Source organism: Stegastes partitus, unplaced genomic scaffold (assembly GCF_000690725.1).
Source record: "Stegastes partitus isolate 25-593 unplaced genomic scaffold, Stegastes_partitus-1.0.2 Scaffold593, whole genome shotgun sequence".
NCBI lineage: Eukaryota > Metazoa > Chordata > Actinopteri > Pomacentridae > Stegastes > Stegastes partitus.
The window spans coordinates 18,192-34,542 of NW_007578324.1; the positions used below are offsets into that span (position 1 = coordinate 18,192).

A 16,351-nucleotide genomic window follows, 5' to 3' on the forward strand; every position below is an offset into this window, starting at 1 on the left:
CATTGTCACTGAAGATGACAATGAAATATATACACATCTACTACAGGACTCGCCTTGAAATTTTTCCATTTGCATTAAATTTGCATACTGATGCGACAGTCTGGTCGGCAGCCAAGAGCGGCCGACAGTGATCATCGCTCTTCTATCTCCAGCAGGAGCAGTTATTGGTGAGCTGGCCAACATAAAACATTTACCAGGTAAAGGGACAAATAATCCATTCAGTGGAAACGTTTGTGGAATATTTTCTTGCCACCACATTCTCCTGAATGATTGTAAAACACTTGAGAGGAGGGAGACGAGCAGGAGGAGTGGTCGTCCACTTACAGGTTTACTGTACGCAGAGAGTAGAAACAAAGCGAGCTGACCTTCAGAGCAAACAGCTCAGGCCATGAAGTGCATTTACCTTAATACTTCCCAACATATGTCACAGGCCCACCCACCAGCTTCTGAGTCATCTCAGGAACTGTATGTGATGTTTACATGGAAACCTCATACAGTGTCTGCTCTGCTGTGATCAGAACATTGTGGCCTTGCATCATATCTTCTGAGCAAAACAACCTCAACTCATACGTTCAGAAACATTAGTTAGGTTATGTAGTTATTAGGCAGATACGAGGACACGGTTCGGTGGTCTGAATGGTTATAGATGTGATTATTTGTCACCTACTAACCCTAAAACGTTGTGGCTTAAGTTTGACTTGACTTTAAATGAATGCTGGGTTTGCAAACAGGCAACCGTTTGCCCAGAAGCTTATCATATAAAGGTGATAATGTGATAATGTCGTGTTCACGTTTACACACCTGGCCGGTTGCTTCAGGTTTAAGCTGCTGCCGTTTTCACACATCGGTGCTAATAACCCAATGCTAGTGAGCTAACAGCAAAGGGCTAATGTTAACCTTCTAATCTACCAAAGCTTTTAGGTACGCAAGTCGCCAGATTGGGGTGTTTTCCTGCAAACACGTGGCTGTTTTTACAACGAGTTATCAGGTGATTTGGTGACCATTTGTCCTCCGTTATCTCGCTGCAGCGCTGCAGTCAAGCGGAAGACCGGCAATCAGTCTAAAGCTGTTGATGATAATGAAATTTAAATTGATTATCATCGCTGGTTTAAACAAACAGTAATCAGCTGACTGCACATTTATCATATGTTTGCAGCCAGTCTATCAGTTTTATGTGCATGTCATTAATATCAACCTAAACGAGCTGGTGCAAAAATATCTCCTAAAAAAAAAAAAGGAGCAACATTAGATCAAATTTTTAAAAGATCTGAAGTGTAAGTAAAAAGTCACGCTAAAAGAATAATCTGTAACCATGTAATGATGTCTGAAGTTGTCATTTAACGGGCTCTTATCTTTAATTACAGCTACAGGAAGCCAATCCAGCAATTACGACACCGTCAAAATGATACTGCGACTTTGTCAGATGGACTGATTTTGGAGTCTTGCTGTTGCTCGGTTAAAAATGCACCCGTTAGAGCGCGACACTAAGAAACTAAACAAAACTGCCGGATTCATTTACTGGAACTTGTCATTTGAGCTTTGTTTAAACATGAAAGTGAAGGTCCTTGGAGAAATTAACTTTGTCAACATCATCCGACAGCTTTTCGTTGCGTTATCTGCAGGAAACAGTTCAGGTGAAGTGAGCAGAGAAACAGGCTGTCGGAGCCATAAGGTCTCAGATGAGATGTTGTCGTGGATTAGTGATAGGATCCGTCGCACATGTACACGGGACTGCAGGGATGCTACACATTTGGAATCCTGATCAGGATATTTCAGTATTTTACTGCCTTGTCTAAACACCTAGAGTAAGTTGCTAATTAGGTTCTGGCTGGACAAAATCTGTTTACATCCAGATGATGATAATCCATGTGATAATAATCCTGTCTGGGGCATTTTTGCGTATTAGTCAATGATAAAAACCAAATCTACAAAATCCATCCATCATCTTAACACCGTTTAATCCTCACCAGGGTCATGGGGGGCTGGAGTCTATCCCAGCTGACTCAGGGTGAAGGCAGGTTCACCTGGACAGGTAACCAGTCTATCACAGGGCTACACTTAGAGACAGACAACCAAGCACACTCACATTCACACCTACGGACAATTTACAATCACCAATTAACCTCAGCATGTTTCTGGACTGTGGGAGGAAGCCGGAGAACCCGGAGAGAACCCACGCTGCACGGGGAGAACATGGAGACTCCACGCAGAAAGATCCCCACCGGGATGCGAACCGGCGACCTTCTCGCTGTGACACAACAGTGCTAACCAACTGCGCCACCTTGCAGCACCATGATAAAAACCAAATCTACACAATCTGGTGTGGCATCAAGATTCCTTGCTTCCATTTCCAAGACTATCTCTGCACTGCAGATAATAAACACAGAAGGGTCCCGCGGAAAAGAAACTGCACAGCTCAGGATTGCATTTGGCACATACTAACCGCGTTGGTGATATAATGAGTTATCACTCCTCACTGACAAGTACTTCAACCGCTTCGCTGCCAGCAGCCGCGCTTCTTTTGATCAAAACCCTTCGAACATTCAGCGTGATAGCAGCAAAGTGTAACATCTTACCGTGACCACTGTGGCTGAGGAAGAACAAAGCAACTGCCCACAGGATGACAGACCAAAGCAAAGCCTGCGTGAAAGCTTTGAGAAACCGGCTATTTTATTGAAACATGCATTATTGATCTGCAGATGAAAATGAGACAAAATGCTGCAGACAGTGAGCTTCAGCTTTTGCACACATTCACGCTTTTAGCAAAATGAATGCAGTAAATAAACTGAGCAAATGTGTCATCCAGTCATGATATCTGGTGTTTTATATCATTACTGGGGGGTGATAATTGTGATCCAGCATGAGGGAGATTTTGTTTTTCTATTGTGAAGCTCCAAAAAGAATAGCAGCTGCAGAGTAGAATTCACCTCAACAGCTTATTACAAAATTACAGAGAACATCATTATTATGTCCACAAGTTGATTTGTGCAAATCTCCTCATTAACGGAGCAGCAGAGAGGACAGAAGGAGCTGATGATCTGGAGACAAAGTGCAACACCTGTGGTAAATATACTCCGGTATGGCTCCCCCGTATCACTCATAATTGCGAGTAAATCAGTCAAGAGAAACAATTACCTCAACAGGTATTTTTTAGAGAACACAGATCTCCTAAAGTGTCACCAGATGGCATCATTATTTCGAGACTCAATGCAGTCAGTAAAGCTGCCTTTAGCATTCCAATATATCTACCTTGTGCACACTTCCTGCTCTAATGGAATAGGTTTTCACTGCTGCCAAGGACCCATCTTCCCAGGACAGCATCCCTAAAAGAATTATGATTTACATCCAACGCTGAGAAGCAGCCGTGATGTTTATGCTGCAGCAAACTGGTAAACATCACTCTGGTACAGTTTCCATGATGTGAACAGTTAATTCTGATGCACGAATGCCAAAGTGAAGTGGCTGAAGCACCTTGGCTTAAGAGGTACTTCACAAATTAAAGTAATGCAGGACTCCTAATGAAGCCTGTTGCTTGTGATCAGAAAGATGAAAAGAAGGCATTTAATGATGAGTTTTTAAAAAGCACTTCCTGCCTCGAGCAGACACATTTTTAAATTATCCTCGGTAATTTTAAAATCATTAGTCATGCTCGCTTTGTTTACATCCTTTCGGGGGGAAAAAATAAAATAAATAAAAGTCTGGCAAAAGGTCAGGCCATTTAGATAAGCACTTCATCACGTAGGGGCTCGGTGGGAGGTGATTTATTACCTTGCTGCACTTCAGGATTCTCCTCAAACTTTTCCCAATAAACTCACAACTTTGAAGTCATCGTCAAAGGGCGGAACAAGATTGTGGGTTTAGAGTCATTAACACTTTTTATGCTTTTAGGTAATTACCAAGGGATGAATGAAAGCGCAAATTAGGAGGCCGACTAAATGAATAGCTAAACAGTTTGTTGCCAAATAAGTGCTGGAGTGGGAGTAATGACTGGTCCCTTTAGCTCCTGAGTTTGTGGGTTCACACACTGACCACTAATGAATAGTTCCAGATGAACTACGGCTTTTGTTTCCTCAAATGAACAGGACTGTGCAACATGCAGTGCTGACATTGAGCTGTGATTTGTGTCACGTCTTGTTCTTTGCATGCAAAAAGACCAACGATGCATCAACTAGTCTCACTGGTTTGTGTTTAAGTGGAACTTGGAAGTTGCCTTATTTATCCAAATGCACTAAAATGTGTATTTTTCTCGCATTTTTTTTGACTGTGTTGTGCGTAAATGTGTAAAATATGCATTCACAATATACGTCTTTGAGATACAGGGTGCATCCCACACACCCAAACCGCATCCTGCACGTCCAATCATGGGCGATCTCTCAAATTTCCTACAAATTCCTATCATGTGAAAGCATCTGGAACTGCGTATCAGCCACCTTGTAACACCTCGCTGTGGAGTCGAGCCAACCAGCCAGCCAGCCAGCATCAGCGCAGTGTCTAATCTCTCCATCTCCGGGAGCGAGTGAGGCGCCAGTGCAGAGGCTGCTGGATGAGGGTGATGCGCACTGAGGAGCCTCACCAAAACACTGCTGCTTTCCCTGACACGAGGATGGACAGAGTTCCTGCGTAACGGTAACGCGGCGACACATTTCTCTCCCTTCTCCTCCGCCACACTTTGGTGCGCTTTTCTTATGAAATTATAGGACGAGAAACAGCATCCAAGCTCGTGGATTATTTTTTTTTCTCCCTCTCTTTACAATTTGGAAGGCTGTAAATTGTGTTTCTCAGCAGCGGAGAGGTTTCCTGGAGGGGGGGAGGTTGTTTTTTTTTTTTAATGCAAACTTACTTTGTGGACACAGTGTCGTGCTGTTTATGTGGCGTCCTTCTTGGATTGATTTCAGCTGTCTTCTGTTGTTAAGGTTCGTGCACAAATCGATTGGAAATGTCCGATTCCCACAACCGGAGCCAAGCCAGCGCGCGTCGCAGTGACTACGTGTGGCAGTATGAATACTACGACGACGAGGAGCCCGTTTCTTTTGAGGGACTCAGAGCGCACAGATGTAAGAATGAATCCGTCACTGAGCGCCTTGCCTTCTTTTTTTTTCTCCATTTTCCTTTAACTGTCCTTCCACTTTGTGCACTTTGTGTGAGCCACCCAGGCCACTTCTAGGTAATCATGTTCCATTATCTCCTCACTCACTTGCATTATCTTTATTGCCTCAGCTGAGGGGTGACATCGGTTGCCTGGTTTCCAAATAACATCACCCAGCAGCAGGGCTTCATGCTGCACCAGTGTTGGGCGTTTTTACACCCCACTGGTCACGATAAAGACACTTAATGAGACCAAATTGCCACAGCAAACTAATCCAATCCCAGAAAAATGATGTGAGTGCTCAGTGTGACTGACTAATGGAGGATTTTTTTCTGCCCTCAGAGCGAGGTCTCCTGAGGAAGCTGAGGGATGAGTTTAATCGCTTACACTGATGTGCTAACGAGAGTCTTCCCTCTCTGACCTTTCCAGACTCCATCGTTATCGGCTTCTGGGTCGGACTGGCGGTGTTTGTCATTTTCATGTTCTTTGTCCTCACGCTGCTCACAAAGACGGGAGCGCCACATCAAGAGTGAGTACACGCACCAGCAGCAGCACCCCCTCGCTTCCTTTCACTTTCATCGAGAGCTTCAAGCAAATCCAGCTCCTCTCATGTCGGCGCTGTCTTGAGGATGGACTCGGGAAGTTCGTAAATGGACAGCAGAGAGAGAGAGGGGCTGTAATGAGGTTCAGGGATGCCAATTAAAGTTGTAAGACGTTGTAAATTTGGCTGCATGCATTTTCTGTGAAAAGATGAATTGGGGGGAGGATGAGCCGCACATTGGAAAAGGCTGATTTACATTTTCAAGTGCAGAGCGGCAGTGGAAAATTGGTGGGAAATCACTCATAAGGTCAGACCGAGTGAAGCTGAGGTTAGGCTAAGATGGAATAAAGAGATTATGGGCTGGCGGTGCGTTCGTCGCCCTCCCTCGACCCCCTTTGTTTTGCCATAAAAGGCTGCAGAGATCATTTGGGGCATTTATGTCCAGACACAGACGTACAAAGCAGCGAAAAAGAAGTCCTGTGTATTGAGCTGCAGCGACATTAAGTGCAAAAAATGACAAATAAAAGCCTTTCATATTTTTCAAAGCCTTTTTTCGAAGGCGAGCTCTCACTCCGGACCTCTTCTTTGTTTCCTCAACAGAAACCAGGACTCCGCTGAAAAGCACCATCGACCGGGGAGCTGTCTGGTAGACATCGACGGTCACCAGGACGAAAACGACAAGGCCTTCTCTCGTCCGCTGCTGGCCGGGTCACGCTCGTATTTTAATTTCTACATCAATGAGGACGACCAGGGTCAGGGGAAGCCAAAAAACGAAGACAAGAGAGCCGGGAAGCATAACGGAGCCCAGCAGGGAAACTGCAACAGGCCCGGAGGCGTGGACGAGATGGAGGAGGACGTTGAGGAAGCTGTCGGACGCCAGCATCTCAATGGATTAATAGAGGAGTGTAAGACAGACAGAGAGTGTGCCTTCCTGTCTCACTTCAACATCCCGAACTTTGTGAGCCTGGATCACAACTCGGCGCTCGGAGAGGACGACCTGCTGTACGAGCCGTCCGTCGTCCTGGAGCGCCAGTCTCAGTCTCACGGTTCTCACTGTGACGTCCGCTAAGGATGTTTCTGCAAACAACAACAAAACAGGCTTGGATATAGTGGTATTGTACTGTCATTTGCTTTCCATTCAGAGGGCCAGCTGTGGCCAGACCGGGGGGAGATACACTCATCTGCTACACAATTATATTTGAACAAGCATACGGTCATATCAACAAGGAGAAAGGTACAAAGCAAAAGCCCACAACCCTATTCTAAGTGCAACTCCAAGTTAGAAGATGAGATTCCCTCCTGCACATACAAACGCCTCGGTAACAGTATGTTACTCTGAGCACTTGGCTCTTCAATTAGGTGAAGCTGTGCCGTTCTGGACCAGAACCATCCACATCTGAGAAAAACGAAAGAGCAGCGGGGTCGCCAGCGGGAGGTGCTTCGTTCAGTTCGTTCCGCTGTTATTGCCGTCTTGTTTCCTGTTTTTTTGTTTTTTTCGTGGATCCCTGGACGTTATCTCTACAACAAGGCGTGGATGCCAGTTGGTCAACCAGCGAGACTCTTTTTCTTTTTCTTCTTAGTTCTAAAATTAAGCGCTTTCTCGTAGAAACGGTGAAGTGTACGTCAACTGTGTCGTTAGTAGCACAAAATCAAACATATCATTGTTCTTTAACGGGGGGTAGGGAACCCGAGACCCGGGGCGACGATATGACGTGATACTTTTGTAGTCCTGTTAAACTTACACGATGCTGAATGTCGATTGTCCAAATAAAGCCGAAATGGTTTTTGAAATCAACCAAACGCTGGTGTGTCGTAGCATTTCCTGACACGGAACATGATACCAAACGATCAGGGTTCTGGAGCTAGAATTTAAAGCTGCACAGAGGATAACATAACTGGTGATAGCTTTAACTTGTGGTTAACACACAATATACAACCTGCAACGACCACACAGCAGACCATAGTGAGGCATTTTGCAACTAAAGAGTCGGTATTTTAGCCCCAGGAGAAGGAGGAGGAGACCCAAACTGAGCTAAAAGCAAATATTGAACTTGCCTACGACTTCAAACGACAAAATGCTGCGTTTACAGACTGCTGCCGTGTCGACAAACGCCTAAAAACATCAATAAATGCAGGTTCCTTGTTGGTAATATCCTCAGTGTTCGACAAAGGGGAGAGAAAAAAACAAAACAGAGCTGCTGCCTCTGTTTATTCAGAGAGTAATCTTTCCCAGCCACAACAAATTAAAATGGTTTCGAGCAACATCACTGGGTGATTATGCAGAGGAACACTGCTGGTTGTCAGTTATCAGGAAACGGACGAGCGACGTATGTTTGTCTGATTGAGGGATTGTGCCGGGAATGCCTGAGAGTCTATCAGCGCTAATGCAACGCCGACTCCACCAAATCAGTCTTTTTGGATTTCGACAAACAGCCTATTAATTCGTTTTATGATGTTCCAGGGGGGAATAAAAATAAAAATGAAGACCTCTGACCTCTGCTGGCATGTCTTGTGTTCATTGAAAAGCAGGCAGTCACAACCAGACGGAATAAATGCGCTTTGTTACCTCAATTATTAGGATTTTTTTTTCTGCACAAAACTCACCAGAAAGAACATCGTCTTTAATTAACATTGACATCATTCTTAGATAAGCAGCAGCAATTGTTTTCTGATGATAAAAACATCACGGCGCCTTTTACAGGGACCAGAAGTTAATGAGAAAACTCAATAAAAATAAACCAAATTTTTCCCTTTTTTCTTTCTTTCTTTACTCTGAGCACAAACATCCCCGCAACCGTGTCGCTAAGCTGAGAAATCAGATGCCACGTTAATCATTAAACTGTCACCGTGTAGCTGAGCGACACTCAGAAGTGTTGTTCAGTCCCGCCAGTGAAGAATTTAAGAAAAAAGGAACTGCTTTGCCGGGTTTCAAGCTCGCTCAGGGTGCAGTTCGCTCTCGCTAAAAAGGCGGCAAAGTTCAGAACGCCGAGTCTCTGGCGTGGGCAGAAAACAGGTTAATGTTTGAGGTTATGTAATGTAAACATGCAGAAGATGCATCGCGATGAAACAGACTCTCTGACGATCAAACTACCTGACAGACGTGCGGGGACTCGAGAGGAGCCCTCGACCACAGAAGGAATACATTAATTGCTGTCCTTTCTCCATCTGTGAATGGCAGGACTTCAAACTAAAATCATTTACACATCATTGGCGGCGGTTGCTGTGGTGATGTAAGATTAAGTGACTTGGCAGCAAGGGAGTGAGAGAGAGAGCAGCAGTGAATCACATTCTTATTTATCTTCTGACTGAGGGGGTGTTTACAGTCAAATTGTGTCCAGCGTGAAATCACAAACACAAAAAGGCTGGCAGGGTATTTAAAATGGAAAATATTTCATATGAAGGCTGCATGTAAATCTCATCGCGTCTCCATCGTTTTGCATTAAAGTACGTTCTCGTCTGTTCCGTCCAACTAATTTGACTTGCATGCAGAAACGGCTTGCATCCGACTCCAGGATGATCCAACTCATCTGGACTCTGGAGGGCGGCCTCCGTGGATGCAGTGAGCGTCAGCAGCCAGCGAGTGGGGCAATGGAGTCATGACAGCTCCACGCAACAGTCTGGTATTGGCTCAGTCTTCCAAGGCGGGCTGCGATGACTGCACAAAACAAATGAGCAGCGACGGAGGAGTGACCGGGGAGGGGCGGCCGGGCGAGGCGGGGAAGGAGGGCAAACGCTGGTATTCTGTTGACTCAGAAAATTCTTTGGGATTTGGTGGGTGTCAAAAAGAAATGCCAGTGAAATGCTAATTATATATATATCAACATGCAGGGAAACAAGATGCACAACATATTTTATGGCGCACACAATGTGAGAGTGTTGCATCTGAAAGGCAGCTGAAGAAGAACAGCACAGAGGATGAATGCTTCCTCAACAGCCTCCGTGGTCAGACTATATTAAATATCAGTGAGCTTTGATCCTGGATTAGCTGTACATAAATGCCAAGTATATGAGTCACGCAAATTTAATTAACCTCATTCAAAGAAACTGTACAAGAGCCAAGGACTGATTTCTGGCAAAAAAACAAAACATAACCAACATGAGCAGTGGTGGTGTGTTTACTGAGAACAACCAACCGAGCCTCATAAACAAGGGCCAGGCTCACTTCTTTCTTTTGCTAACAGAGCGTGACTGAATTAAAAAAACAAAACAAACCCTGATGTTTCTAATTTAAGGTAGCCTATTGTGTGTCTCAAAATTGTTAAATAAACAATTCTGTTTCTTGCCTATCCATCCATCATCTCTACACCTTAACCCTCACTCGGGTCATGGGAGGTGGAGCCTATCCCAGCTGACTCAGGGTGAAGGCAGGTTCACCTGGACAGGTAACCAGTCTATCACAGGGCTACACTTAGAGACAGACAACCAAGCACACTCACATTCACACCTACGGACAATTTAGAATTAACCTCAGCATGTTGCTGGACTGTGGGAGGAAGCCGGAGAACCCGGAGAGAACCCACGCTGCACGGGGAGAACATGGAGACTCCACGCAGAAAGATCCTGGGTGTCCTCACCGGGACCGGCGATCGATGGGAAATATGAACTGTACAACCGGTGCATCGAGTCTCATCTTTATGCAAAGTCATGCTTCATGTTGTCACAGCCTTTTGCCATATTTATACTAAAGCAAAGCCACCTCAAATAGTTACTCTAAGCTGGGTGGCTTTAAATAGCAAACCCATAGGTCACATTTATCAGAAAAGTTCCCAAAACAAAAATTGCACGCTGCTTCTAAAGCTGCATAAAGAGCCTTCCACGTGACAGCAATAACTAAATCTAATCTAATTAAAATGTTCTGAGTCCAGAAACCTCCGTCCAATCGAGGAAAATCTGGGCTGGATATAAAGAATGATTTTTTCTGTGCCCTCGAATAGCAACAAAGCGGCTGCATTCCTGCTCCAAACTCAAGGAGGCAACTTGTAGTGAGCAGCTGTGGTGAGCGTGTCTGTAACTGTACAGAGGTGACGCAGGGCAGCGCTTAAAAAAAAAATCTGCTGCGAAACCCGTCCTTGGATGAACCAATGCCTGAAAGAGAATATACCTTGTTTTTACAATACACAGTACAGTTGGTCAGATTGCTCAGTCGCAGAACGTGTGACTCATCCCTGAAGGATTTGCATTGTCAGTGGATAACGAGCTCTTGAGGTAATCCTTTACAACCCAGGTCAATTAGTGGAGGCAGCAGGAGTGAAGACAGATTTAAAGCTGCATTTTCTTCCTCGCTGCTCTTCAAAGGCTGCTGTATATCCGTGTGATACTTTTTCAATTAGCTAAAAACCCGTAAAACTGGAATTCCCCTCGCTGTGTGTGACGTGTGATGAGTGGCAGGATTACCATATGTTGATTTCAAAACACAAGCGAGCCACCCGATACAGTTCAAACTACTCGTTATCCCCGAAACACATAAAGACCAGACAGTGAAAGTCACATTCTTGAATTGACACCACGGGGGTTCAGACCTGGCTAGATATGAGCCTGAAGGTTCCCCATGGGGTTCTTCTATCAGTAAAAGAAAGAACTGCGAGGCGTAAATTTTTCATAGGGTGGAGGACGAGACAGGTTTCAGCTTCTGTTGCTCATCAATAAGTCATGAGAGAGAGACAAACAGAGGGGAGGAATTCATTTGCATGTTTTTGGGAATGCGGTTCACGCCATTGGCGCGTTCTGTGTGCATACTATTGGTTGTATGCAAATACAAGGTGCATCAACAGCACTTGGTTTTAAAGGTGGGGGTCTGCAATCAGACAAAGGTCCTGCAGTGGGGGTCCCCATAAAGTAGTGCTGCTAAACACCTCATCACCCAGAATCACACCAAACCATGAAAAAGGAACAGAATCTTGTCATAGGGAAGTACGTCTATCTCGAGCTGAAAGCCTGTACCTGTGCTGTCATTTTGCAATGACATCGTTGCACAACAATCCGTCAGAGCTGGCTGCTGTGTCAGGTGCTCAAAGCCTAGGGGTGTGTTACCTCGCCCGGGCAGATTCCACCTGTACCGCTTCCCTCCTTACTATGGGAAAAAAATAACTCTTCCAAAGCTTCATTCACAATGACACCCAGCTGGGAGAGTTAGCCGTGGTGTTTTCTCATTTTAAATATTAATTAGGCGGTGTGGTGCACACTGTCCTGCTCTGAGGAGGGACAGGTTACCTCAGAGGAGCGAGCGGCGCTCAAAGGCTTCAGACTCTTCAGGGCTTTTTCCTGCAGCGGGCTGCGTCTGACCGATGTTTCTCCTGTGACAGCCAAAAGCAACACTATAATCATGGTAAGATCTCGCTCTTTGTTTCTGGTGACGTGCTTGTGAAGAAGTGCAGTCGGTGCTTGTAGAGTTTTGGGGTCGATAAACTGGACTGTCTGGATAACTGTAAAGCTTTCAGGCCGCTGTCTGCACCAGTTTTATGGAGAGAGAGAGAGTCTGTGTAGAAACCAGACCTTCAGCAGAACCAGTCAAAAAGTGAAATTCTGTCGTTACATCTGGGATATACTTTCAAACACCACTGGGTGTAGTATTAGAATAAGCCGTGATAAAATAGGGTAAATAAGACCGGTTATGTAAAGAAATGGGCCAATGTACATTATTTTATGAAACCAATTACAACGGCTCCTCCCATAGAGGAAGGGCGGATGGTGCATTAAACTGAAAGGGAAGACAAACAGGCCTTAATTAAAGCACATGACAGTTCATGATTTGGTGTTTGGTCCTCTTATTTTATTGCAAAAACCTAAACGCTCACCATTTACCCAGACAGAAGGAGTTTAAGGGTTAAGTTCTTCGACTGAGCTGCATGGAAACACTGACTGGAGCTCCTCGCCAAATGAAACAAGGGCACGCAGATTTTGGAAAACCAAAAAACTGAATTCAACGGGCTCTGAAACCCACAGGGCTGGTGCGTCATTTCCCCTGGAAAACTTTGCTTGGGCCCTGCCTCCTGCTGCCTTCAAGTGTCCGAAAGAAATGTTGGAATTTTGAACACACCTCGTCCCATAAAGAATGTGCTTCAGTAAAAACAGAACAGCTGGCGCTTTTCTAAACCAGAGTCTTTGCATCTTAAGCTGACACGTTCACACACGTTTCGTCAAGAACAAAAGTTTTATTACAGAAGGCAGTTTGGGAGGAACGTTTGTCCTTGACTGGCTGCTCTTGTTGATTAAAGCGCGACTTCAAATAAAACGGCCTCACGGTGACGCTCACATGAGCAAATTTACACTCAGTCATCCCCAAGCCTCGCACATGTCTCACATATTTGACAACCAGGTGACACTTTGTCGCTTGTCGTGCAAAGCGTTGTGTCAACATCCAGAGACGTCAGCGTTGCTCAGCGTCGGTATTAGGGGTTGTTGCACAAATGAATTCCACGGTTCTTTGCATTGAAGTCATTAAACAGAAACGAGTTAATTCATGTAACGCGCCGGGTATGTCGGCCTTGTCCTTTGTTCTGCTGCTGCAGTGAAGCGACACTCTGACTGGTTTCTGAAGCGGAACAACAAACCGACTGCCTTAATAAATGTATAAAAGACACTGATATGTTCTGTATAAATAAAAACAGCCCAGACCGTTGGAATTTAAACAGCACATTCAGTTCAATGCTAAACAATGGACACAACATTAAAGTGTCACGTCTCGGCATTAGTTTTGGTTTATATCAACAGAGACACAGAATTCAAATTACAAGGCTCCAAATAATTAGACATGTGGCTACTAGATATTTGTTGGGAGGCTGCATACGTCAGTTAAGAGCTTTTTTTTTCTCTTTCTTTTATTTAAAACTGAATTTGCTGAAGCTCAGAGCCTGACTAACAATTACAGTCTGGACTGAACTGACAATAAATCACCTTCTATAAATTAACTCCAGTATGCATAAATGTACACCACACTGTAGGCTTTTAAATAAGACTTATGTGAGCAGCTTTACAGTGACTCATGGACAAACAATATGAACTACACATCCCTGCTGAACAGACAGAAAACAAATCTGCCAATAAGCCCCGGTGGAAATAATTAAGGAGAACGGGTAATATGTTATTTTCATATGACCACACAACAAAATGATTAAGAATCGACACATATTGAATATCAATATAGTACGTACACAAGACGGATGATTAAGTAAACAAATTTAGAGGGTAATTCATTCATAACTGTCTTACAAAACTGAATGTAAAATCTGACTAGAAGGGGGAAATATTATTTTCTGAGTCATTGTGTTCAATCCAAACGTGTTGCTCATGTAGAATATTAACTTTATTTAGAATTTTTGATTTTAGTTTGACTTTAAAACTGTCATACTTCTCTTTGGTACAATATCAACACATTTTGTGGATGATTAATATTTTTCTGTGCAATATCTATCTTTATTAATATACTAGAATATCTGCTAATTAATTAATCTGTGCAATATTAATACTCTATCAGTGGTGATATTCATCAAACATACATGCAATACCAATAATAATGCCACTATTAGAATTAGTACTCTTGCATATTTTGGTCTATTTTTATTTTTATACCACATTCCTTAAATATTTGCAGTCTCTGCTGCTGTAAAACTGAAACATCCCCCACTGTGGAAGCAATAAAGGCTTATCTTATCTTAACTGCGACATAAATGTGAGATAACACTTATAAACATCCTTTTGCATACTTTTGAAATGCTGTGATTTTTGCCAGTTGGTTCATAACTGATAGAAAAAGTACAAAACTGAAGACTTTACTGTCATTGGTGTGTAGAAACAATGCTCAGGCACCAGGGATGCTCAGCAAACAGCAGACAGGAATTCAAGCTAATGTGGCTAGCTGTCTGCACCCACATCACACACACACACACACACACACACACACACACACACAATAACACAACAACAACCACCACGTGTGTACACGGGCAACAGTTGGTCACGTGTCCGACAGTCCTCCACTCACCACCTACTTCCTATCTGAGGACCACCATATATTGAACTATGTTGGGAGCGCGTCGGCAAAACTAACATTTCTGGACCCTCTTCCAGCTGTTAATGACGTCACTCGCCAGCCGTTATTTGCGCCGTAGCAGCGTCGTGCGAAAACTTTAAAGTCCCAGTTTATTACGTGGCCCAGGAACAGTTAAAAATCTAATTTAACAACACAACCTAAACGGGAAACTACTCACATGTTAATGACAAGTTTTCCCGCTGACGTTCGTCCCGTTCGCGCAATGCATGACGGTACATGGTGATTGGCTACTCGTCATTGGCTGCAGGCTACTGTTCGCGGTGCATTGTGGGATATTTAAGTGCACTCTATAGGATGTAACAGTTGCAACTTCACTGTCGGACAGCGCTCCAAAATGGCGAACGCCGTCTGTAGTGTGCTATGTAGGGTGTCGCTAGCTAGCTAGCTAGCTAGTGCTAGCTTGAATTCTACGGCAAGCTAATATAGCATAACTTTATTAGCTTAACATGAAGTTAGCCTTGTAGGCAGGTAATAAGGTATTTTTTTTATTGTGTCCTAGCTATGGTGTTATTAGATGATGGTGAACATAATTTATCAAAAATATAGCCTAGACTGTTTAAAATCATATGATGTCCACGGGGGGCTTTCCTCCCATTTCAGGGGATTTTCTTACCTCAAAAGTCATACCCTCATATTTTTATGTATTACAACAAATTTATTATTTTTATTTATTTATATTTATTTATAACAATTTATTTATTTATTTATTCGTTCAAACTAATTCATAACCCTCCAAATGACGCTCACGACAAACAGAAAAAAAGAAAAGTTTGTGTATTTTTTTTTATTAAAACAACACACAGGCATTATTTTGTGTCGTCTCAAAACCACTGAGCTTGATTGTTATTTAAATATTAGCAAAACCACTATCATCCAAGAAATGAACAGATTACATCCGGTGGTCAGGAGGGTAGTTATTATCTTAATTTAACACCCTTCTTACCCTTCTCCTAATATAAAAACAAACAGGCTTAATGGGTTGATGCTGTCACTGGGCCTCCGAGGTATGAAAAAAATGTTTTAAACGCTAACAGCAGCCAGTCATATAACGAGAGCTGCATCTAAAACTGGAAATTAGTCATCAGCCAAACAAATATCAGCTAAATGACGTGGGAAACCCGCGTGTTTACCAACCGTCTCCATAGTGACGCTGGTGCGGAAGTTTACGAGCAGCACTTGAAGGCATCACTTTAGCACCGGTGCTGCCGCGCGCCGCTGCAGGGGCAGAACTTCAGTCTCATACCATCAATGCCACACAGTGCGCGCGCTGCCGTTGTGGATGCTTTACTGGAGGCGAGAAGGACTAAAAACGCAACATGTCCCATCAGTTAGAAACAGCATCTCAGTGAGGATCTGAAGCTTACAAGTCGGTTTACACGCTGGAGGCGAGAGAAAAGTTTTCTTCTGTGTGTAATTAAGGGTGAGTTGATCTTGAAATGACCGCTCTGAGTTACAGAGTTATGTGTGTGGATCTATCAATGTGCTAAAGGCAAGAGTATCTCCTTTTTTTCTTTTTTGTTCTTGTGATATTTTTTCTGCTTTTTCACACTGCTGTTGTTTATCCTGTTGGAATGATTTTGTGTTTGTTTTATGCTCTGTAGGAGTTTTTGTTCTAAACCAAAATCATGTTCACAACCTACATAAAGAGTCTGAATGATATGGTATTTTCTACGGT

At 43.7% G+C, this 16,351-nt stretch overlaps 2 protein-coding genes across 4 annotated transcripts in view; both read left to right on the plus strand.

The window, feature by feature from the left end:
* The first annotated feature begins 4,581 nt into the window (after nt 1-4,581).
* On the plus strand, nt 4,582-7,422 carry LOC103362663 (melanocortin-2 receptor aCCessory protein 2A). Of its 2 annotated transcripts, none has more exons than XM_008289079.1 (4): nt 4,582-4,626; nt 4,914-5,054; nt 5,516-5,615; nt 6,228-7,422. In XM_008289079.1, the coding sequence occupies exons 2-4, from the start codon at nt 4,937-4,939 to the stop codon at nt 6,694-6,696; spliced, it is 687 nt and encodes a 228-aa protein (XP_008287301.1). In that variant the 5' UTR covers nt 4,582-4,626; nt 4,914-4,936; the 3' UTR covers nt 6,697-7,422. The 2 variants fall into 2 exon arrangements, with proteins under 2 accessions (XP_008287301.1, XP_008287302.1); XM_008289080.1 differs by lacking the exon at nt 4,582-4,626 and adding an exon at nt 4,756-4,811.
* Nucleotides 7,423-11,737: 4,315 nt separating this feature from the next.
* Nucleotides 11,738-16,351, plus strand: part of LOC103362664 (absent in melanoma 1 protein-like) — a 30,729-nt gene continuing 26,115 nt past the window's right edge. Inside the window, exons 1-2 of one of the 2 annotated variants that reach the window (XM_008289082.1) lie at nt 15,916-16,096; nt 16,278-16,349. In XM_008289082.1, coding sequence (XP_008287304.1) covers nt 16,302-16,349 — 48 coding nt within the window. In that variant the 5' untranslated portion in view covers nt 15,916-16,096; nt 16,278-16,301. Of the gene's footprint in view, nt 11,953-15,915; nt 16,097-16,277; nt 16,350-16,351 lie in introns of those variants that run through there. The other variant, XM_008289083.1, reaches the window with a different exon arrangement.